Source organism: Trichosurus vulpecula, chromosome 5 (genome assembly GCF_011100635.1).
Source record: "Trichosurus vulpecula isolate mTriVul1 chromosome 5, mTriVul1.pri, whole genome shotgun sequence".
Classification (NCBI taxonomy): Eukaryota; Metazoa; Chordata; class Mammalia; order Diprotodontia; family Phalangeridae; genus Trichosurus; species Trichosurus vulpecula.
In genome coordinates, this window is record NC_050577.1 from 381,628 (window position 1) to 404,830 (window position 23,203).

The 23,203-nt window shown below is 53.6% G+C and overlaps 2 protein-coding genes across 4 annotated transcripts in view; one reads left to right on the forward strand and one right to left on the reverse strand.

The window, feature by feature from the left end:
* The window catches only part of SGCE (sarcoglycan epsilon), a 61,633-nt gene extending 60,752 nt beyond the window's left edge, over window positions 1-881 (reverse strand). The window contains exon 1 of one of the 3 annotated variants that reach the window (XM_036759976.1): window positions 555-881. In XM_036759976.1, the coding sequence (XP_036615871.1) occupies window positions 555-633 (79 nt within the window). In that variant the 5' untranslated portion in view covers window positions 634-881. The remainder of the gene's footprint in view (window positions 1-554) is intronic. The other 2 variants (XM_036759978.1, XM_036759977.1) reach the window with 2 other exon arrangements.
* A 13-nt stretch (window positions 882-894) lies between these two features.
* Window positions 895-20,441, forward strand: PEG10 (paternally expressed 10). Its single transcript, XM_036759979.1, has 2 exons — window positions 895-1,067; window positions 13,363-20,441. Exon 2 carries the CDS (start codon window positions 13,902-13,904, stop codon window positions 14,853-14,855), a length of 954 nt encoding a protein of 317 aa, XP_036615874.1. The 5' UTR covers window positions 895-1,067; window positions 13,363-13,901; the 3' UTR covers window positions 14,856-20,441.
* Window positions 20,442-23,203: the final 2,762 nt, after the last annotated feature.

Here is a 23,203-nt window from a genome sequence, read left to right on the forward strand (position 1 = left end):
AGACTTGGGTAGATGAAGTGAGGGAGCCCCAAAGAGCGCAGGAAGGCCGGTCTTGGGGTACAGGCAGCAACACCAGGCAGCAGGGCGAGACTGTTGAAATGGGTGCCCGCAGTGTGCAGGGGAGGGCTGCGATGGGCAGTGTCCGGAGGGAGACTCCCCAAGACCCACTGGCTTCTGAGCTTACGTTGTAGCCTCAGAAAGGGAGGGGGAGGGGGGGAAGGGCGGCCGCAGCAGCTGTAGCGCTGGAACGCGGGAGGGGGCGTTAGGGGGGAGAGAAGCTCATATTTTCCGTCACGCGTGGGTGCCACGGGCGGGGGGGGGGGGAAGGAGATGGGGGCCTGGGGCACAGGCCTAGGAAGAGAGAAAGGGGTCGGCACAGCACCCTCCCTCGTGAGGGCCGAGAAGATGGAGGCCCCCGTAGGGGAGGTGTGGGGGCTGAGCCGCCCATCTGGCCCACGCGGGACAGGGATGGGGTGGGATCCCTCCTGACCGCCCATCTTCCCCACACACCCCACCCCGTCCTTCACCGGGCATCCTGGGGGTCGCAGACGCACCTGTGAGCAACAGTAGGGCGGCGGCAGAGCTCCTGCCCACGCAGGGTCCCCCCCCTGCTCCTCCGGGCGCCCGAAGCATATTCCTCCTCAGTCTCGGGCTCGGGCTCAGCCCAGGCTCCTCGCTCCTCTCGGCCTCGCTCAGCCCCGCCTGGCCGGGCCGGCCTTGCTCTCGGCCTCCCCCTGGCGGTCGCCCTCGACGTTGCAGAGCTCCGGCCGGTCTGCCCTGCCCCCACCAGCCGCCTCTGCTGCAGCAGCCGCGGCCCCTGGCGGGCGGGGGAGGAGCGGAGCCGCCGCGCCTGCGCGCTAGCTTTCTTCTAGCCCGCCTCGCGCTCTGCTCTTCGCAGACGGAGTCGAGCTTCGCCTCGTGCAGTCGCTTCTCCCGACGCTCCCGCCGCCTTCGCCCCCCGGACTCCCCAGCCGCTCGGCCGCCCGCTCCCACCCGCGCCTCCCCAGGGGCCGGACCGGCGCCAGCCTCGAGCCGCCACCGCAGGCTGTCCGAGAGCTTGGAGTCGGGTAAGGTGTAGCCCGCCTTGGAGCAGGGCAGCCCCCCCCAGGCGCCGGACCCCCCCCCCCGGCCGGCTGCCGCACTCCCCCACACCTTCATTTTTTCATTCACTCCAAGGGCAGAGATGTGGCGCATACTGCGTCAGGGCTGGCGGGTGGGCTAAGCGGGCTCAGCCCCTGCAGGGTGTAGGGGGCGGACACGCAGAGGATCCCGAAAAGATACAAAGTAACTTTGCAAGGGGAAGACGGCTCCCGGAGCTGAGCTGGGAAAAGAGCTAGGGGAGGAAAGAGAGCGGGTGGGAGAGGGGAGACTGTCGGGGCTCCGAACGAGCCGGGACAAAGGTGCGGGGGCTAGGCACCGGGAGAAGGCTCTTTGGCCGAAAGGGAAATAACCAGCCCCTTGTGAAGGGCTTTCAAAGCCGGATCGAGACGTTTGTCTCGATGGAAGAAGTGATAGAGAGCCCCTGGAACTCTTGGGGGGGCGGGGGGAACACGTAAGACCTGTGCCTGACTTGGGCAGCTGTGTGGAAGACTGGGGGGAGACTGAGCCCAATGCGGTAGACCAGGTGAGTGATGATGGGGGAGGGGGGCAGAACGGAGAGAGGGGGGACGGGGAAATGGCCAGACTTGAGCACTGATTGAACCTAGTTGGTGGCCAGGGAGGGAAGAAGAGTCTGATGAGCCAGGTTATCTACGTGGAAGGAGGGTGTGAAGCCCCTCAGGAAAGCTCAGAAAAGGGGAAGAGGGCTGGAGGCGGGGATGAGAATGGATGCTATAGGCGGTGGTGAGGCAGATTCAGGCTGTTTTTCTTGATCTGAAGGTCGTGGGCTTAATAGCTGGACCTTTGGGAGCTGGGGAGACCCCGGGAAAAGGATGTAGACATAAGAAGGGTCCGAGACAGAGCCTTGGGGGGGGGGAAGAGAAATTGGAACTGCGTCGAAAATCTGGGTGGAAAAGCTGCAGCAGACAGGTGGGCGGGACCCCGCCAGGAGGGAGGGGGTGGTCTGCGGAGCAAATACCGCATAGACCAGGAAGTGAAGAGCTAGGAAAGGCGCTGGACTTGGCTGGTTGAGATTGGAGGAGGGGGAGAGGGGAGGGGTGGGCGGGCTCCAAGTGGTGCATTGACGTCACAGGAGGGTTCGCCAATGCGGCTTTGCGGTAGCTCGCGCTACACCGCTGCAGCCTCAGTTTACCCTTCTGTAAAATGAGGGGGAACTAGCTGATCGCTGAGACTCCGACTACCCCCAGATCTATGGGGAAAGGTTTGGAAGAAGCCATGCGGGCACAGGTAATTAGGTAAGAAATGGTTCAGTGGTGAAGGCGGCGGCAGACCGCCTCCCCCACCTCCCTTGGGTGCCCAGTGCCGCACTAGGGAGGAGCATCCCCTCTGACAGCTGAGACCTAGCCCCGCCCCCTGCCACCCCCAGAGCAGCCCCCTCCCTTTCTTTCTCCCTACCCCTCCCTGCGGACCGCTCTGCAGATGCGGAAGCGTCCAATGCGGACCCTTGTTCTCCCACCCTTTCAGCCCCGCCTCACCTCTGCCCGCCTCTGGGGAGCTGACAGCTACCGCAGCCCAGCCCCCCCCTCCAATACTGCAGTGCCCCCCCCACAGCCTGCCCACTTCCGCCTTGGACCCCTGAGCCGCAGTGTTGGGGAGGGAGGGGTCCTTGCCCCGCCCCCTCCTCTGCAGTCTACCATCCCTGGACCACCGCCGGGGAGGAGCGAAGGCTGCGGGATGGAGATGGGGAGACTGATACCCCGGAAGTGGGCTGGCCCCTGGCACTGCCCTCGCTGCCGCAGCCCCTGCAGACCCCACCCGATTTCTGCAGCAGACCGCCTGCTGCGCCATCCCCAGCCTGGTCCCGCCCCCCAAACCGGCCAACCACCAAGACCCCTGTGTAGGCGCGCCAGCCCTGTCTCAGCTGAGCGGTAAAGACTGCAGTCCAGCCGCAGGGCGCCCCCTCCCCTCCCCACTCACTGCAGTCAAGCAGCCCCTCCCTCCAGCTACGGGGTTGCCCAGCTCCCTCCCCTTCCCCAAGCACAGAAACTAAAGAACAACCTAGAGTCCTACCTGTTGGTACTGCAGCCTACCCCCGCCTCCACTTCCATTCCCCGACCCAAGCCAGTCCAGCCACAAGACCCTCACCCTTACAAATTAGACTTACGCCAGTTAATGCGGAACAACCTCAAGCCCCGTCCCCATAACTAGAGCCCCCCTCAGCCTCTCCTTTATGGTGGTTACTGGATCCAACCTCAAGCCCCCTCCCTCCAGCCTCGCCTTTACGGTGGTTACTGGATCCAACCTCAAGCCCCCTCCCCATCCCTAGAGCCCCTCCCCTTACAGCCTCGCCTTTATGGTGGTTACTGGATCCAACGTCAAGCCCTCTCCCCATCACTAGAGCCCCCCCCCCTTACAGCCTCGCCTTTATGGTGGTTACTGGATCCAACCTCAAGCCCCCTCCCCATTACTGGAGCTGCCTCCCTACAGCCTCGCTTTTACCGTCGTTACTGGATCCAATCTCAAGCCCCCTCCCCATCACTACAGCCCCGCCCCCTTGCAGCCTCGCCTTTATGGTGGTTACTGGATCCAATCTCAAGCCCCCTCCCCATCACTACAGCCCAGCCCCTTCCTCCATACACCTTAATCTCTACCTGGTTTCTGTGTTCTAGCTACAAGCTGCCTTCATATCTCCATAGATAGGGCCTCCAGTCCCCCCCCCTCCAAATTAATCCCCTCAACCTTCATCCAAAAGCCAAAAAAACAAACAAGAAAACCTAGATGGTAGCCTGGTTAAAAGAAGCCAGCCTTTAAAGCCCTTCTCAGATGTATCCCACCCCGACCCTCCTACAACCACCACTTTATACTACAGTTTCCTAGCCTCAGAGCTCCTCCCAGTCACTTTAGAGTCATCACCCTGTCCCTGCATATTTCCTTCATTGCTACAGCCCCGTAGACTCAAAGCCCCTCCGCATTTGTAATATTTTAGCTCCTTCATAAAAACCTAAGCTTATTACTACAGACCTCTAGGGTTAGGGTTATCCAAGCCCTGCCTCCATCTCTTTACCATTTGATCCCCCACAGTCTCCCCTCATCACTACTGTCATCCCTTCGGAATCTAGCCAAGCCCACCACTTCACTCCTCTATGTATTACAAGCCTCTAAGGTTAGGATTTTCAAAGCCCCTCCCCCATCTCTTAACATATTACCCTTCACACAATATGCCCTCTTTACTGTTGTCCTCTGGACTCAGATCCCCTCCCCCTCCCTTTATAGTACAGCCCCCCCTCCCTTGTCCCCTGCACAGCTCTTTGACCTCAAACCCCACCTCATTTCTTTAGAGTAGACCCCACACTGGACTCATCGCTAGAATTCTCAAGGCCGAACCTCCTACCCATCACTTTGGAGTTAGGCTCTCCAGTCCTCCCCTTCAGGGCGCCACCCCCCTCCTGCCCTCATTGCCACCTCCTCTAACTTCAACTCCCCCCCTTCTCTTTAAAATGCAGCCCCGACTTCCTCCATCCACCCCTCATTACCACTGTCTTCCATCCTCAAACCCTGCCCATGCATTGTCTACATCCCCACCACTCCCATCATTCATTACCACACTCCTCTAATCTCAACACCTCCCCTAGTTGTGAATATTTGAACCCCTCCCCACAAACTACACTCATTACTACAAGCCACTAGGGTTAGGGTTCTCAAAGCCTAGACTCCATCTCCTACCACATTACCCCCCCCAATCTCTTATTTCTTGGCCCTCTCCCCATCTCCTTATGATCTACACCCCGCAAAAGCTACCGCCTTTACTACAGACCTCTAATCTCACAACCCCCTCCCCATTTTTAAGATTTTGGCTGCCCCAACTAGCATTACCCCACCTTCTCAATATTCTGCCACTCCCACATCCTCCCCTCATTACTATAATCCTGCAGACTCAAAGCCCCCCATCTGCTAGAAGTCTAGAACCCCCGTCAATTTTTTGCTGTAAATCTCTAGCCACCAATCTGCTTCCCCATCTCTTTATAATTTAGCCCCCACAACCTACCCTTATTACAAGAAGTCCCTAGGGTTAGGGTTAGGGTTAGGGTTAGGGTTAGGGTTAGAGTTAGAGTTAGAGTTAGAGTTGGAGTTAGAGTTAGAGTTAGAGTTAGGAAAGGTCCACCCCCTATCCTCCCTTTGTTACCACACTCCTTTAATCCCAAACCCCTCCCCATTTGGGGGTTAGGGTTAGGTTAGAGTTAGAGTTAGGAAAGGTCTCCCTATCCTCCCCTCATTACCACACTCCTTTAATCTCAAACCCCTCCCCATTTGGGGGCATATTAGCCCCTCCTCAAAGCCTACTTCATTACTGCAGGCCTCCCACATCAACACCTCCCCCCTCCCAATTTTAATATTTTACTTTCTCCCACACCCTATCCCCAATACTGTTGCTGTCTTGCTTCAAACCCCCTCCCCATTTCTTTTTTATTTCTCCCTGCCTTATACCCACCTTCACTGGGTCTTCTGACCTCAAGCCCCTTCCTCTTCACTTTATCATTCCCCCCCCCATAGCCTGCTTTCATTATTACAGGCTTCTAATATAAAATTCTCTATTCTTTTAATCTACCTCCCCCAAACCTATCTTCGTTAATATAGTTTTCTATCCTCAAACCCCTTCCCTCCCTATGTATTATCTAGCCCCCCCTACAACCTACCCTAATTACTATAGTCCTCTAGAATCAACCCCACTCCCCATCTGATTAAAGTTTAGCTCCTTCATACCTAACTGCCATTGCTACAGTCTCCTAGCCTTAAGCCCTCAGCATCTCTTTATAATCCAGCCCCTCTCATTACTAGTCGTCCAATCTCACACCCCCTCCCCATTTCTTTATTTCTGCCCTCTAACACAAGCCACTCTCCTCACTACAGATCTCTGGCATCCCCTCCGCGCCCCCCATCTTTTAATATTCTGCTGCCCCTCCCATAACCTTCCCTCATTACTATGGTCCTCTAGAAGTAAATCCCCTCCCCAGCTCATCAAAGTTATCGTTACCCTAAAGCTGCCCTGTTAGTAAAGTCTTATAACCTCAACTCCCTTCTCACCTCTTTATTTATTTAGCACCCCCCCCCCAATCTACCCCCATTACTTCAGTCCAGTAGCCTGAAAGCCCCTCCCCATCTCTTTATAATCCACCCCCACACACAGCCTATCCTTATTACAAGAAGTCCCTAGGGTTACCGGTTAGGGTTTAGCAAAGCCCCACCCCCAATTTTTAAGCACAGTCCACTCACCTTCCACAACCTGCCCTAGTTAATGTCATCGTCTTGACTCAGACCCCCTCCCATTTATAATCCAGCCTACCCTCCCTTCTCCCCTCCACAGTTCTCTGGCCTGAAACCCCACCTTATCTCTTTAGAGTGTTCCCCACCCGCTACTCATTACTAGAATCCTAGAGCCTTGAACCTCCTCCTTGTCACTTTAGTATCAGCCCCTCCTCTTTCCTTCATTACTACTGTCCTCAAACCCCCACCCTGCCCATGCATTATCTATACCCCCGCCACTCCCTTCATTTATTACCACACTCCTCTAATCTGAACACTGTTCCCCCATTTTAAGTACTTGAGCCCCAGCTCCCATCTCTTACCATGTAACCACCTCCCACAATCTCCCCTCGTTACTTGGCCCTCTTCTCATCACGTTATCATCTGTTCCCCCAAAAGCTACCCCATTACAACAGGCTTCTTATCTCCTACCCCCTCCCCAGTTTTAAGATTTGAGCTCCCCGTGATGAGCATCACCTCCCCCCATCCCTCAATATTCTGCCACTCCCACATCCTCCCCTCATTCCTGCAGTCCGGTGGACTCAAGGCTCCTCCGTCTAGTTGAAGTCCAGACCCCCCCCCCCCCAATTCTTTGCTATAAATCTCTAGGCAGCAATCCTCTTCCTCATCTCTTTATAATCCAACCCTCCCCCCGCAACCTACCCCGATTACAAGAAGTCCCTAGGGTTAGGGTTAGCAAAACCCGCCCCCATCCTCCCCTCACACCACACTCCTTTAATCTCAGCTCCCCCACCCCCGTCCCCATTTTGGGACATTTAGGGTTAGGGTTAGGGTTAGCAAAACCCGCCCCCATCCTCCCCTCATTACCACACTCCTTTAATCTCAGCTCCCCCCTCCCCCCCATCCCCATTTTGGGACATTCAGGGTTAGGGTTAGTAAAGGTGCATTTAGGGTTAGGGTTAGCAAAGCCCGCCCCCATCCTCCCCTCATACCACGCTCCTTTAATCTCAGCTCCTCCCTCCCCCCGTCCCCATTTTGGGACATTTAGGGTTAGGGTTAGGGTTAGCAAAACCCGCCCCCATCCTCCCCTCATTACCACACTCCTTTAATCTCAGCTCCCCCCTCCCCCCGTCCCCATTTTGGGACATTTAGGGTTAGGGTTAGGGTTAGCAAAACCTGCCCCCATCCTCCCCTCATACCACACTCCTTTAATCTCAGCTCCCCCGTCCCCATTTTGGGACATTTAGGGTTAGGGTTAGGGTTAGCAAAGGCCCACCCCCAATTTTAAAAATGGTTATCTCCCCCACATGTACCTGCCCTCATTAATGTTGTCACTTTCATTTAGACCACTCCCCTTCTCTTTATACTCCACCTCTACCCTACTGTGCTCTATCCTCAGATCCCCTCCCCCATATTTATTATCTATGCCTCCACCACCACTCACCCTCATTACCACATTCTTTTAATCTCAGACCCCTCCTCATTTTTTAAATATTTGAACCCCTCCAGAAAACCTCTACTTTCTACAGCCTTCTAGGGTTAGAGTTAGGAAAAGTGCCGCCCCCATCTCTTAACATGCTAATGCTCCTCCCACCCACATCCTCCCCTCACTACCACACTCCTTTAATCTCAATACCCCTTCCCACCCTTAGTGGGTCTCCTGACCACAAGCCCCCTCCTCTTCTCTTTATAATCCCCCCCCCCCCCCAGCCTGCTTCCATTATTATTGCCTTCTAATATGAAATTCTCTATTTTTTTAAATTTACCTCCCTCAAACCTATCCTCCTTAATATAGTTTTCTATCCTTAAACCCCTTCCCTCCCTATGTATTATTTAGCCCCCCTACAACCTACCCTAATTACTAGTGTCCAGATCTCAGACCCCCTCCCCATGTCTTCAGACACCTACCCCCATTGCTACAGTCTCCCAGCTTCAAGCCCTCCCCCTCTTATAATCCAGCCCTCCCTCATTACTAGTCATCCAATCTCACACCCCCTCCCCATTTCTTTATTTCAGCCCCTAACATGAGCCACTCTCCTCACTACAGATCTCTGGCATCCCCTCTGCACCCCCCCCCACATCTTTTAATATTCTGCTGCCCCTCCCACAACCTTCCCTCATTACTATGGTCCTCTAGAAGTAAATCCCCTCCCCAGCTCATTAAAGTTATGGTTACCCTAAAGCTGCCCTGTTAGTAAAGTCTTACAGCCTCAACTCCCTCCCCACCTCTTTATCATCTAATGCCCCCCGAATGTGCCCCCATTTCTTCATTCCTGTAGCCTGAAACCCCCTTCTCACAAACTAACCTCCTTATAAGAAGTCCCTAGGGTTAGGGTTAGCAAAGCCCGCCCCCATCCTCCCCTCATACCACGCTCCTTTAATCTCAGCTCCCCCCTCCCCCGTCCCCATTTTGGGACATTTAGGGTTAGGGTTAGGGTTAGCAAAACCCGCCCCCATCCTCCCCTCATTACCACACTCCTTTAATCTCAGCTCCCCCCTCCCCCCGTCCCCATTTTGGGACATTTAGGGATAGGGTTAGGGTTAGCAAAACCTGCCCCCATCCTCCCCTCATACCACACTCCTTTAATCTCAGCTCCCCCCTCCCCCGTCCCCATTTTGGGACATTTAGGGTTAGGGTTAGGGTTAGCAAAGGCCCACCCCCAATTTTAAAAATGGTTATCTCCCCCACATGTACCTGCCCTCATTAATGTTGTCACTTTCATTTAGACCACTCCCCTTCTCTTTATACTCCACCTCTACCCTACTGTGCTCTATCCTCAAATCCCCTCCCCCATATTTATTATCTATGCCTCCACCACCACTCACCCTCATTACCACATTCTTTTAATCTCAGACCCCTCCTCATTTTTTAAATATTTGAACCCCTCCAGAAAACCTCTACTTTCTACAGCCTTCTAGGGTTAGAGTTAGGAAAAGTGCCGCCCCCATCTCTTAACATGCTAATGCTCCTCCCACCCACATCCTCCCCTCACTACCACACTCCTTTAATCTCAATACCCCTTCCCACCCTTAGTGGGTCTCCTGACCACAAGCCCCCTCCTCTTCTCTTTATAATCCACCCCCCCCCCCAGCCTGCTTCCATTATTACTGCCTTCTAATATGAAATTCTCTATTTTTTTAAATTTACCTCCCTCAAACCTATCCTCCTTAATATAGTTTTCTATCCTTAAACCCCTTCCCTCCCTATGTATTATTTAGCCCCCCTACAACCTACCCTAATTACTAGTGTCCAGATCTCAGACCCCCTCCCCATGTCTTCAGACACCTACCCCCATTGCTACAGTCTCCCAGCTTCAAGCCCTCCCCCTCTTATAATCCAGCCCTCCCTCATTACTAGTCATCCAATCTCACACCCCCTCCCCATTTCTTTATTTCAGCCCCTAACATGAGCCACTCTCCTCACTACAGATCTCTGGCATCCCCTCTGCACCCCCCCCCCACATCTTTTAATATTCTGCTGCCCCTCCCACAACCTTCCCTCATTACTATGGTCCTCTAGAAGTAAATCCCCTCCCCAGCTCATTAAAGTTATGGTTACCCTAAAGCTGCCCTGTTAGTAAAGTCTTACAGCCTCAACTCCCTCCCCACCTCTTTATCATCTAATGCCCCCCCAATGTGCCCCCATTTCTTCATTCCTGTAGCCTGAAACCCCCTTCTCACAAACTAACCTCCTTACAAGGAGTCCCTAGGGTTAGGGTCCTCAAAGCCCAGCCCCCATCTCTTATCATGTTATCCCTTCCCACAGTCTCCCCTCATTACTTGGCCTTCTCTCCAACTCCTTATTATCTGGCTCCCCAAAAGCTACCCCATTATAACAGGCTTCTCATCTCCTACCCCCTCCCCATTTTTAAGATTTGAGTTCCCCGTGATGAGCATCACCTCCCCACTTCCCTCAATATTCTGCCACTCCCACATCCTCCCCTCATTAGAGCAGTCCTGTAGACTCAAGGCTCCATCATCTATTCGAAGTCCAGACAGCCCCCCACTCAATATTTGCTATAAAATCTCTAGGCACCAATCCTCTTCCCCATCTCTTTATAATCCAGCCCCCCACAACCTACTCTCATTACAAGAAGTCCCTAGGGCTAGCGTTAGGTTTAGGGTTAGGGTTAGCAGAGCCCCGCCTTACCATCCTCCTCTAACTACCACACTCCTTTAATCTCAACCCCCTTCTCCTTTTGGGGGCATTTTAGTCCCTCCTCAAAATCTACTTCATTATTCCAGGCCTCCCACATTAACACCTCCCCCTTACCAATTTTAGTATTTTACTCCCTCCCACACCCGATCCCCAATACTGTTACTGTCTTGCCTCAGACCCCCTCACCATTTCTTTTTTATCTCTCCCTGTCTTATAGCCACCCTCAGTGGGTCTTCTGACCTCAAACCCCCTCCTCTTCTTTTATGATCCACCCCACCCCCACCCCCCGCCTCGCCCATAGCCTACTTTCGTTATTAGGGGCTTCTAATATCAACTTCTCTACTTAGTTTTTTAAATCCAGCCCCCCACTATGTACCCCAATTACAAGAAGTCCCTAGAGTTAAGGTTAGGGTTAGCAAAACCCCGCCCCCTATCCTCCCCTTATTACCACACTCCTTTAATCTGAACTGCCTTCCCCATTTTGGGACATTTAGGGTTAGGGTTAGCAAACCCCACCAATTTTTAGACACAGTTGCCTAACCCACACCTGCCCTCATTAATGTTGTCACCTTCATTTATACCACTCCCCTTCTCTTTATACTCCACCCCCACCCACTGTGCTCTATGCTCAAATCCCCCCCCATTTATTATCTATGCTTCCACCCCCACTCACCCTCATTACCACATCCTTTAATCTCAGACCCCTACCCATTTTTAAATATTTGAACCCCTCCAGAAAACCTGCTCTTCTTTCTACAGGCTTGTAGGGTTAGGGTTAGCAAAGCCTGGCCCCTGTCTCTTAACATGCTAATCCCCCCACACATCCTCACCTCACTACCACACTCTTTTAATCTCAAACCCCCCCCTCCCCATTTGGGGCATTTTAGCCCCTCCTCACTGCCTACTTCATTACTGAAGGCCTCCCACATCAATACCTCCCCCCTCCCAATTTTGATGTTTTACCCCCCACACACACACACCCTATCCCCAATACTGTTGCTGTCTTGCCTCAAACCCCCTCCCCATTTCTTTTTTATCTCTTCCTTCCTTATGACCACTCGCACTGGGTCTTCTGACCTCAAGCCCCCTCCTGTTCTCTTTATGATCTACCTACCCTGCCCATAGCCTGCTTTCATTATTACAAGCTTCTAATCTCAAACTCTACTCATTTTTTAAATCTACCTCCCCAAAACCTACCCTCATTTAAAGAGTTCTTTATCCTCAAATGCTCCTCCCTATTTATTATCTACCCCTCCCTACAACCTACCCTAATTACTACAGTCTCCTGATCCTACAGAGCCTCACCTTGTCTTTAGACTCTACCCCCCCATAATGTACCCTCATTGCAAGAAGTCTCTACATTAACGTTCTCAACGCCCTGCCCCCATCTTTTAACATACTCCCCTTCACACAGTATGCCGTCTTTACTGTTTTCATCTGGACTCAGACCCCCTCCCCCTCCACTTATAGTCAATTCCCCCCTTCTCCCTTCCACAGGTCCCTGGCCTCAAACCCCACCTCATCTCTTTAGAGTGGACCCCACACCCAACTCATTGTTAGAATTCTCGAGCCTGGAACCTCCTCCCCATCACTTTGGAGACAGGCCCTCCCACACTCCTGCCTTCACTGCTAACTCCTCTAACCCCAACTCCCCCCCCCCATCTCTTTAAAATGCAGCCCTCACTTCCTCCATCCTCCCCTCGTTACCACTATAGTCTGTCCTCAGACCCCCTCCCTGCCCATGCATTCTCTACACCCCACCCCTCCCCTCATTCATTACCACACTCCTCTAATCCTAACACTGCCCCCGGTTTTGGCTATTTGAACCCCTCCCCACAGCCTACCCTCATTACTACAGGTCCCTAGGGTTAGGGTCCACAAAGCCTCGCCTCCATCTCTTACCATGTTACCCCCTCCCACAATCACCTCTTTACTTGGCCCTCTCCCCATCTCCTTATTATCTGTCTCCCTAAAAGCTGCCCCATTACTACAGACCTCTTATCTCACACCTCTCCCCATTTTTAAGATTTTAGCTCCCCCACCCAAGGACCACCTGCCCCTTTCCCTCAATATTCTGCCCCTTCCACATCCTCCCCTCATTACTGCAGTCCAAGGCCCCCCATCTGTTTGAAGTCTAGCCTTCTCTCAGCCTACTCTCATTGCTACTGTCCTCTAGCCTCCCCTCCACTCCCATCTCTTTATAATCCAGCCCTGAAATATCCTCCTCTCATTACTAAACTCCCCTAATCTCAGGCCCCCTCCTCACAGCCTACAGGCCTCCTACATGAACACCTCCCCCACAACTGTTAATATTCTGCCTCCTCCCACAGCCTAGCCTCCAAGCCATTTCCTTCTCTGCTGATCCCTTCAGCCTACCCACCATGCTCTAGGCTTCTGCCCTCAAGCCCCCTCCTCATTTTTATAATCTACTCCTCCCACTTGCTGCCCTCATTAATTCAGGCTTATGTTCACTAACTCCATCCCCTCATAAGTACCCCCTCCCCATCTATTTAAAGTTTACCCGTGCCCCAAAGTCTTTGCTATAAATCTCTAGCCACCTATCCTCTTCCCCATCTCTTTATTATCTAGTCCCCCACCTTACCCCCATTACTACAGCCTCCCCATCTTTGTGATCTCACCTCCTCCTCCCAATCTCAGTCTTCTCCCAATGGAGCGCCCTCACAATACTGCCCTTCTGTACCCTCCCATGCCGTCCCCACCTCCTTAGGGTCTGCTCCCTCCAAAGTTGTTTCTCTGATCACTTCTCTGTCTTTGGTGCCTGGGATCAGATGCTGGCATGTGTCACAGACCTGCTTCTCCTCCATGTCTCCTTGGTGCATCTTTAGCTCGCTTGACATTCTCTCTGTTTTCCTTATTCACAGGCACCTGTAACTTTGGAATTCCTCAAGTAGACAGAACCTACAAGTGCTGAGTCCAAGGAAGCAGCCAGACCAGGGAGTCGTGTCAAACCAGACCCCCCACCCTGGGGTGGGGGGGAGGGCTCCCGGAGGAGGAGGAGGAGAAGGAGGAGGTCAGAACCTGGCCCGCCTCTGCCCAGACCCCTGACCTCTCCAGACTCTGCCAGCTGGACAGTGTAATTCAGAGGCACCAGTCCAGATTGCTTCGTATTTGAACTGGCCCCGTATGGCATGGAGCCATCGTAGGCCGCTAGGGGGCTTTCACTGAAGCCTCAGCTGACCGGCTGACCCTTGGCCTTGTGGCCCCCTCTTCTCATTGGTGGTGGACTCTCAGACAGTAGGACTCTTCCTTGGCCTGTTGGATCATTCTTGGAGGCTCCCTGGCCAAGCCTCACCTCCCCCGTGGCTTCTGCCACCACCCACTCTGGTCTGACCAGAGTGACTGAGCCCTTCCCCAGAACTTATTTGATCCTGCTTACTCTGACCCCCCAGGATCTTCAGACATGCCAACCAGCACCGGTTCTGGTGCTTCAGCCCGCCGCTGTAGGATGGAGGACCTCACGGCTGAGGTCCAAGCCCTGCGGGCCCAGCTCCTTCAGCAGACCGAGGAGAACAGCTCCCTGCAGACTCAGCTTCTCCAGCTGTCTGAGGAAAACGCCAACCTGCGGGGGCAGCTCCAGGCCACCCCAGTGGGTGCCATGGGCCTCTCTGCCCCTCGTGGCAAGTGCCCCGTCGGCCTCCCTGAGAAGTTCGATGGGACCCCTGAGATGCTTCCCAGCTTCTTGGCCCAGAGCCGTCTGTACATGGAGCTGAGGCCTGAAGACTTTCCCACGGAGCACGTCCGCGTGTGCTTCCTCACCAGCCTCCTCAAGGGGCGCGCAGCCCGCTGGGCCACCCCCTACCTGCTGGAGTCCAGCCCTCTGCTCAACAACTACGAGGCTTTCATTGATGAGTTCAAGCAGGCCTTCGAGGACCCCCAGCGGAAAGAGGCTGCCAACCGCAAGATCCGGCGTCTCCGCCAAGGCCTCGGCTCCGTCCTGGACTACGCCAGCGCTTTCCGTCTCTGCGCCCAGGACCTGGACTGGAACGAGCCGGCCTTCATCGACCAGTTCCTGGAGGGCCTCAGTGATCCTATCCAGGACGAGCTTGCCCGTGTAGAGGTGGCCCGCTCGCTGCCCGCGCTAATCAACCAGTGCCTGCGCATTGAGGGAAGGCTGAATTCTCGGAGAGGGGCGTCTCCCACCAGCTCGCCCCAGCCTCAGAGCGCCTCGTCTCCTCAGGCTGACTCCGACTCAAACCAGCTGATCACTCGGCCCCAGCTCACCCCGGAAGAGAGAGAACGCCGCCGAAGACTGAACCTGTGTATGTACTGCGGGCTGGCCGGCCATTATGTGGACAACTGTCCATCCAAGAAGCCAAAGTCTTCTGGGGTGGGAAACTCCCTGGCCCCGCTGTAGAGGGACCCCCAGCGCCCGGGCCTGAACCAGAAAGGTCCCCCCCAGATGACGCGTCATCTTCTCACTTGCAACTACTGATCACGTTACATCTCCCGGACGGCTCCTACTGTACCGTCCGTGCCATGATCGACTCCGGTGCCTCCGGCAACTTCATAGACCAAGACTACGTCGCGCAGACTGGAATCCCAGTCAAGATTAAGTATTGGCCAGTGCTGGTGGAAGCCATCGACGGACGTCCCTTGGCCTCTGGCCCAGTGACCCAGGAAACCCAGGAGCTGGTGGTAGACATTGGGGAACATCGCGAGAGACTCTCCTTCGATGTGACCCAGTCCCCCTTCTTCCCGGTGGTTCTGGGAGTGCGGTGGCTCACCCAGCACAACCCCTCCATCATGTGGAGTTCCCGCACCATCGTTTTTGACTCGGAGTATTGCCAGCACAACTGTCGGGCCACCCTGCTGGTGGCGCCAAGCATGGTACCTGGAGGAATGGACGTCCAGGAGGTCCTCATGCCAATGGCCCAGGAAGCCATCCCGTACCACGCACCATACAACTATACCGTAGCCCCCACCGGCTACCCCTACGCAGTGTCGGATCCAGAATTGATGGCCGTTCGAGACTTCCTGGCCAAGAACGTGAAATGGGTTTGTGTCCAGCCGGCCTCCCCAGTGGGGGCCCCAGTTGTCATCATGAAGAAAGTGGGAGAGCTGTATCTTTGCAATGATTCTCAAAACCCAAATGCCATCGCCGTCTGGAACCAGTATCCACCACCTTCAGCTCCTTACGTATTGTACCAGCTCCAAGCAGCCCCCATCTACAGGACCAGGTCCCCGGCGGGTTACACCACCTGGTCCATGTTGGGAAGGGAAATGAATGGAAAATTGTGCTTGATTCCTTTCTTGGTCACCTCCAATATCCGTTGATGCTGTCCGGCTTTCGCAATGTATACTTCTTTCCCAGCAATCTCAGCAAGATGTTTTGTGACCACCTCACTCACCACCACATGGCCATGGAGCTGACCATATAGCAATTGATTCCTGTGACTGCAGTCTATCTAGACTCAGAACTGGCTTCCCAGATGCCAGCTGTACATTACATTAGAGCAGTGTGTCGTCAGCCTCATTGTGTGAATCTCTTGGGGAAGTTTCCCCCTTTGAAGGCATCCAGATGGACTCTTATCAGGCCAGTGTCGTCCTGGACTGGCACCTCCCCATGACACCTGGGGCCTTAAGGACTGTCCAGGAGCTGCAGCAACTCATTGGCTTCTTTGCCTCATTTAATACATCTTTTAGGAGGAACGGGACTTTCCAAACAGACACTGATCTACACTCTGACCTCAGTTTCACGCTTGTAGGATGGCCATTTCTCATTCTTTCTAGAAACTGATGCTTCACACATGGCCTTTGGGACAGCCCCCTACCAGGCAAGGGGAAAAGGAAGGCCGCTTTGCCTCTGTCCGCCTTTATTTCACAAGCTTAGCAACGCAAAAGCGATCAAAGCTGCCTTTGCCTCCTGGTGACAGCCTAGAAGAGACCATATGCCTAAAAACCATGTGATATAATGCCAAAATTGGTAACATCTACCAGCTCCAAGAAATCAGCACCAGCAACAAGTGTGCTGGTCCCTTTTTGTTGTGATTGTCCAAGTCAGTGTGTCCCCCAGTCCCTAGAGTGAGAGGACGGGCCCCGCCTGCCGCAGACCCCTCCAGCTGGGGCCACTTAACTGCCACCTACACGCTTGGCCCTTTCACGGCTTCTAGATCAATCTGGCCTCGAGGCAGGAGGCCCATGAAAACCCACCATTCTGTACAGAAGATTGTGGGTCACGTGGCCCAGCATCAACCCCTTTCCCGCTGGTCCTCATCTGACCTTGTATACTACTGCCAGCACTGAATCTCCCTCCCCCATGTCCAAGCTCCCTTCATCCTATCCTGTTTCCAAGGGTCCCAGGCTCTGGGATCCTGCCTTATTCTTTCCGGTCCTCCTGGGGACTGGACGCCTGTTCTGTGCCCCACCCCGGGACAGAGCCCCCACTGCCGGAAGCCAGCCTCCACACGCTTTCTGGGCCACCCTCCTGTTGCCCACTTTGGAACCTCCCTCGTGAAAATTTTAGGACAGCAGATTGCCAGCTAGGTGGGAGGGAAGCATTTCCCTCTGAAGAAAGATCTCTGAAGATGGATGGCACTTCCTTGTGAGGGAGTGAGCTGCCTTTCACTGGAGGAAGTCAAGCAGAGGCTGGATAATAAACTCTTGTTGGGGCAGCTCTTGGGGGGATTGCTTTTTAGACTGAGGGCCTTCCAACCCTCTGCTGCTTGACTGCATGAAGCTCCTCCCTGGCACCTGCTGCTGTGCTCCCCAGAGGAGAGCTCGCTTGCCTCCCCCAGGCTAGTTTCTGGCTCCCAGCCAGCCCTGATCCAGCCTTCCCGCTGCCCACCAAGCCGTGGTGCTTGCTTCCATCATGGCGGGCGGGCCCCAACCATCCGAGGCCCTGATCGGGAGGGTCTGGAACCCCTATCCCAGCCCACTGGCCATTGTCATCCCATAGGGTAGGGCGTCCAGGCCAGTAGAGTGAGAACCCATATCTTAGGGGATGGCTAGACCATCCCTGTTCTCCCCCAAGATCCACTCCCACTTTCCTAAGCGGCCTTTGCAACTTCTGCCAGGGCCCCGCCCCTGGCTCCCCAGATCAAAGTTGTCCACTTCCAAGCCTTTAGTAAGAATTCCAGAGCCAGGAGACACTGTGCTGATCCGCATCAGTGTACCCAAATCCGTTTGAGTAGACATGGGAGCCAGAAATGTGCCCCACTACTCCCTATTGAGTGCCCTTAATTTTCCTTGTCCTTCAAAGAATCCTCACTTAGCCCAAATCCCCAATCGGCCGAGCCGGCGTAGTGAAGGAACTGGCGCTCAGAAGGGTGGCCGGAGGAACCTCAGGCCCCATCACGAGGATCCTGCTGTGCTCGAGAGGTCCATTCCTACGCCCCAATTTCCAACCTTAGCTCCAGAGCCTGGCTCCAATCTTCTTGAGCCCGACAATGACGTTTTCCCTCCCTCCCCAAATTAGAGCTTCAGATCTGGCTATTTATTAGGGTCCCAGAACCAACTAGATTATCCCTGGAGTTCACCCAGGTAAAACCACTCCCAACTGGCTTGGTCACGCTGCCTCATCTCCAGGTCATATGCATCCCCAGTCTGTCCATCCATTTGCCATTGAGCCCCAGGACGAGAAGGCCAAGCCCACCCAGGGGAGGTAGGATTCCCGGTAGAGGAGGTTTCCCCCAGCCTTGCACCCACCCCTGCTTCCATCTTGTCAGCCCGCCCGCCCACCCGCAAGCAGCAGCAGCAGCAGCAACAAGAGGGGGAGGGGGAGGAGGAGCCCCAGACCACGAAGCACCTGTGGCCTGGGAACACGCTCATTCCGAGGTGCTCTTGCGCATTCGGTCGTGCCTTTATGCCCCATCGGGGAGCGCACAGACCCAAGTCCTCTGGCTCTGGCATTACACCCGTGGTCTCGCAGCCAGGGGCTGGGGTGGCCTCGACCGTGAGGCCATGTGCATTACTTTGTGTGACCACCTGCAAGATGTGCCAAGACTCTGACAGACTGGACAGGCAAGCTGGGGACCCCAACCCTTCACCTAAATCCAAAAGCACCGGGCTCTGGCCTCAAGGGATAGTATCACCAACCAGCCCTTGGCCCAGCGGCCTGCCGCTATTTTTCGTAATTGTGGGTGCTCTAACAATACTTGACTTACTGGAAATTCTTCGGTGCAAGGATGTTTGTTGGGGGCCCACTCTCTATGCCTGTACCCCACATCTTGCCAGAATGTTCTGCTATCAATATTTCTGCTCTACCTGGTCCATGTGAACCACCAAAGGATTCATGGGAGGGGGGCATTTTAGGACCCAGGAAGAGGACCTTGACCAAGACTCGCCTGCCCTCTCTCTGGAGCTGTATCCAGCTGTATCCCCTGAGCCTCCGAGCTGGCTCAAGGGTCAGACTTGGATACCAGCTAAAACACTATCAGTTGTTATCAATGATCATTCCCCCCTTTAGAGAGATCAGAGACTGCACCCAGGCAGCCCAGATACTCTCGAGGGGGCAAAGCCCACCAGCTTGTCTTAGGCTGACCAGGAGAGGCTCCCCTAAGCCGCAGACGGCTCGGAGCTACCCCGGGCGCTCCCACGGGATGCCTGTGCGCCGCGCGCCTGGACGGCCACATGCCACCTTTTGCCTGGTCTCTTGAATTAATCATCTCCAAAGTGCTCCACTTTGCTGGACTCTCCCTTGCTTCTTGTGACCCCCGCTGACTGTGTGCTGTTCAGCTTTGCCACCTCTTTAGCTGTTGTGTCCACCCGCTGTGGCTGCTGTGAGTCCTCCCTTATCTGTCCAGCAAAAAGGAGAGCAGAGACAGGCCCAAGGGACGTGAATTAGCACGCACACAAACAAAGTCTACGATTGCCAAATGTCACAATACAGAACATTCTGTATGTTGCAAACTGCCTACGAGGAAGAGACGTCGGTCGATAACGTGCATTCCCATTCTTCAGAAACATTGTCCTATGCTTATCTCCGCGTGCGTGCCCTCCTCGGTGCTGCATGTCCCGATGTGTAATCCTTGTTGGTTGTGTTGTTGTTACTGTTTGTGAAGCAGCTGCCCCCCCCCCATTACACTGCCACTCAATCAATTTTTAATGTCAGAGAGTTTTGCCGAGTCTGAAGTGTACCAGGGTGTGTCTTAGTACGGTGACAGTTGTCTGTTGTCTGAGTGTGTCTAAGTGATAGGAGCTATTCAGAAAGGATCGCATAAACACCCCAAGTGAACAGCTGTTCACGTTTGGCCGGTGTGGTTCGAGGTTTGGAACCGCCAGCAGGTGGGTTGCCTTCAGTTGCACATGGTCTTTGAGTGGTGGAATAGTGAATGAAGGGTAACCAAGTGAGTTAGGAAACTTCGAGGTGAGGGTTGGATGGGATCCTGAAGCAGCTAGCCAACAGTCTGTGTATCGTCCAGGCGCTGTCAGGGCGCTCGGATGCTGACGGAGGAGCATTTGTGATAGGAGAATAATGTGGGTACGTCGTTTTGGATCAGAAGGCAGGAGACAGAGCATCCTGATCAGTCGTCTTCAGGAAGAGAATGCTGACGAACAGAGATGAGCCCGCCTCCGTGGAGCAATACGCGCGGCGCTAGACGCTTGCCAGATGCTTCCCCCGGAAGCAGCTCTGCAGCGCGACTCCGGAGACGCGTGGCGCGGGTGACCCCTGGACTTCTCCAGCATTGCCAGAGTTGGAACGTGATTGTCCAGGGTTTTTCTGCGTCTGAGCCACAGAAAGGTGGTGAGGTGTGGAGAGGAAAAGAAGGAGCGTACATCAGGGGCTCAGACAGCATCTCTGAACAGTGCAGGAAGGGATGGGATGCGTGAATGAGATGGGCGTTCACAGATTGTAGGGATATGGGCGACTCTCTTATCAAAATCCTATTTCTTTGGTGGAATCAAAAAGCTTGTTAGTCATTGAAATAAATGTTAAGTGATTTATGTTTAAAAAAAAAAGTAATATATGTTTGTGTTCTGAAATAAACTTAAAAAAGCTCTACTTAGCGCGTTGATCAATTCATTGTTATCCACCATGGAATCCAATTGCCCTGGTTGTGTTTAGAAGCATTGCATGCCCTTGGGGTTCGAGGCAGCCCAGAAATGGGGCTTTGCCATCCTTGTAAGTCAAGTAGGTCTTGGCATCTCCTGAAAGTAGAGCCCAGTGCTCTGCACATAGGAGATGGCTAAGAAATGGCAACGTGAGGGAAATTCTGGAGTCTCCAACCGATGGTCAAAGGTAGGTTCCCTCATCATCATTCTACTACTTTTTAAAAAACAAGGTTTTAGACATGGATGGGAACTTTGGGACCATCTAATTTACCCCCTTTCCTCCCTACGCTTCCCCCCCACACACAAGTACTCTTGCCCCCTCTCCCATACACAGCTCCCTCCAGTGCATGTATGTATGCACATACGCAGAGTCTGTGTTCACATGCACCTAGTCCCCACCACACAGCCAGGTGCAAATACAGAGTCCATGTACCTAGCCCCCCAACAGCTCACATGCACCTAGCCCCCCCCACAGTTCACATGCAAATGCAGAGTCTATGCACTTAGCCCCCACACACAGCTCACATGCATTCACACATGTACATATAGTCCATACACACACATATGCACCTAGCCCCCCCCCACAGCTTACATGCAAATAGTCCATTCACCTAGGCCCCACACACAACAGCCCACATGCAGAGTCCATGCACCTAACCCCCACACACAGCACACAGCCCACATGCAAATACAGTCTATGCACTTAGCCCCCACACAGCCCACATGCATGCACATATAGTCCATACACACATATATGCACCTAGCCCCCCCCACACAGCCCACATGCAAATACAGAGTCCATGCACCTAGCTCACACACACACTGCCCACATGCAAATGTGGAATCCTTGCACCTGGCCTCCACACACAGCTCACATGCATGCACACATGCACATACATACATGCACATGCACCTAACCCCCACACACAGTTCACATGCAAATACACAAGAGTCCATGCACCTAGCCTCCACACACATAGCCCATATAGCCATATAGCACATATAGTCCATACACACACATGCACCTAGCCCCCATATCAGCCCACAGACATGCACACATGTACATAGCCCACATACAGCATACAGAGTCCATACATATATACACACACCAACTGGTGATATGCTTTAAAGTCCCAGATAAGGTTGATAAAGAAGTCAGAATGAAAGATTTGGGCCTTCCCTATGTTGAACCGTGACATTCCTTTCCAATGAGGAGACAGCTTGAAAGTGAGTCCACAGCAGTAATATAATGGAAGGGAGGGAAAGGGGTTTCAAGTTTGAAAAAAAAAAAAAAAGACCAAACTGACTGAAATGGAAGCTACTGAGAGCCACAACCTCTAGGGCTGGGCTGAGATGTCAGTCTGTGCTGGAAATGCCCCTAGACCCAAGAGCGCCCTTAAGATCCTCTGCTCAGGATTCGGTTTGGAAGGCTCGGTTACTTGGTTTAATTTAGTTACTCACGGTGTCCCGGGCCACTCAGCACTTCATGTTGCCAACCCTAACCCACCCACTTGAGCCCTTTCATGTCCCAGGTCTTCAGTCAACCAAGTCTCAGGAGATGGTAAAGCCCAGACAGAATTGCTGTTCTCCTAAATTCCTGATTTGAGGACCTGGAGTCAAAGGCTCAGTTGTTACTGAGCTCAGAGTCCCCTTTGGGAAATGACCATCATTCCCTCAAACTGGTGGTTTGTGATGCTGCAGACCCAAAGTACCCAATCTTCCAACCCTTCCCCCACCCATTCTGCCTCTTCTCTCTGGCCCTGGCAAGAAGTCCTGTCCTTATACTCCTGGCTCCCCGGTCAAGAAAAACCCCCTTCCTCCTGGGGGGCCCCAAGACTGTTGCCCTTGAGCAATAGTACAAGAATTTTCAGTACCCCTCCGCTTTGGGGAGGCGGCCATCCCTCATCCTTGAACCTGACCCTTTGTCTCTCCTGGGCCATTTGAAGAAGCCCTGCTGGGTGCTCACAGGGGTATGTCTCCCTATTCAGGTAGTGCCAAGTAACTCTTATTTCAGTCCAAACCTTCCCACAGAATTCCTGTTACCCAAGGCAGGGATAACAGGCACACCTTGTATTCTACAATGACAGCTCACCTGTTTCTAGCAAGACTGCTTGGCATGCTAGCCTTGAAATCAGGAAGGTGTGGATTGGAATTCCACCTAGAACCCTCCTCCCTGCTCATGTACCCATGAGCAAGATCAAGTCGGTGACAGGGACAGTGATGCAGGGTTAGTGTGAGGATCCCAAAAGAGAATTACAGAGGGCCTTTGCCAACCTCCCAGGGGACTAGATGTCTCCACTATTATCATTGTGCCTTGAGCACCCAATAATATAAAGTGTCATCATCTTCAACTTGAAGATGAGGAAACAGGCCAAAATAGGCTAAGTGATTTGTCCAGGGCTATGCAGCTAATGAGTGGCAGAGCCAGAAGGCTTTGGGGTTCTAGGGCCAGGGTTTTCCATCACATCATGCCATCTCTCCTGACTCTCAGCCACCCCTTTGGGTCTCAGCCTGAGCTGCTTCACTCTCTAGAGAGAACAGGACTTTTCTGTTGGGTCTATTGCAGTTTTACCTCTAAGAAGTAATCAGAACTAATTGTTTTAGTATATACTATAGCTCCAGATTTCCTCAGATTAAGGGTTCAAAATGGGTGGGAGGGGTTGCTAATTAGAATGATCAGTAAAGAGGAAGGCTTGGGTTCCAGTTCTGCAT

What these genes read in the sequence shown, in the direction of transcription:
- PEG10 (XM_036759979.1), top strand. Translation starts at nt 13,902, where the DNA reads ATGCCAACCAGCACCGGTTCTGGTGCTTCAGCCCGCCGCTGTAGGATG.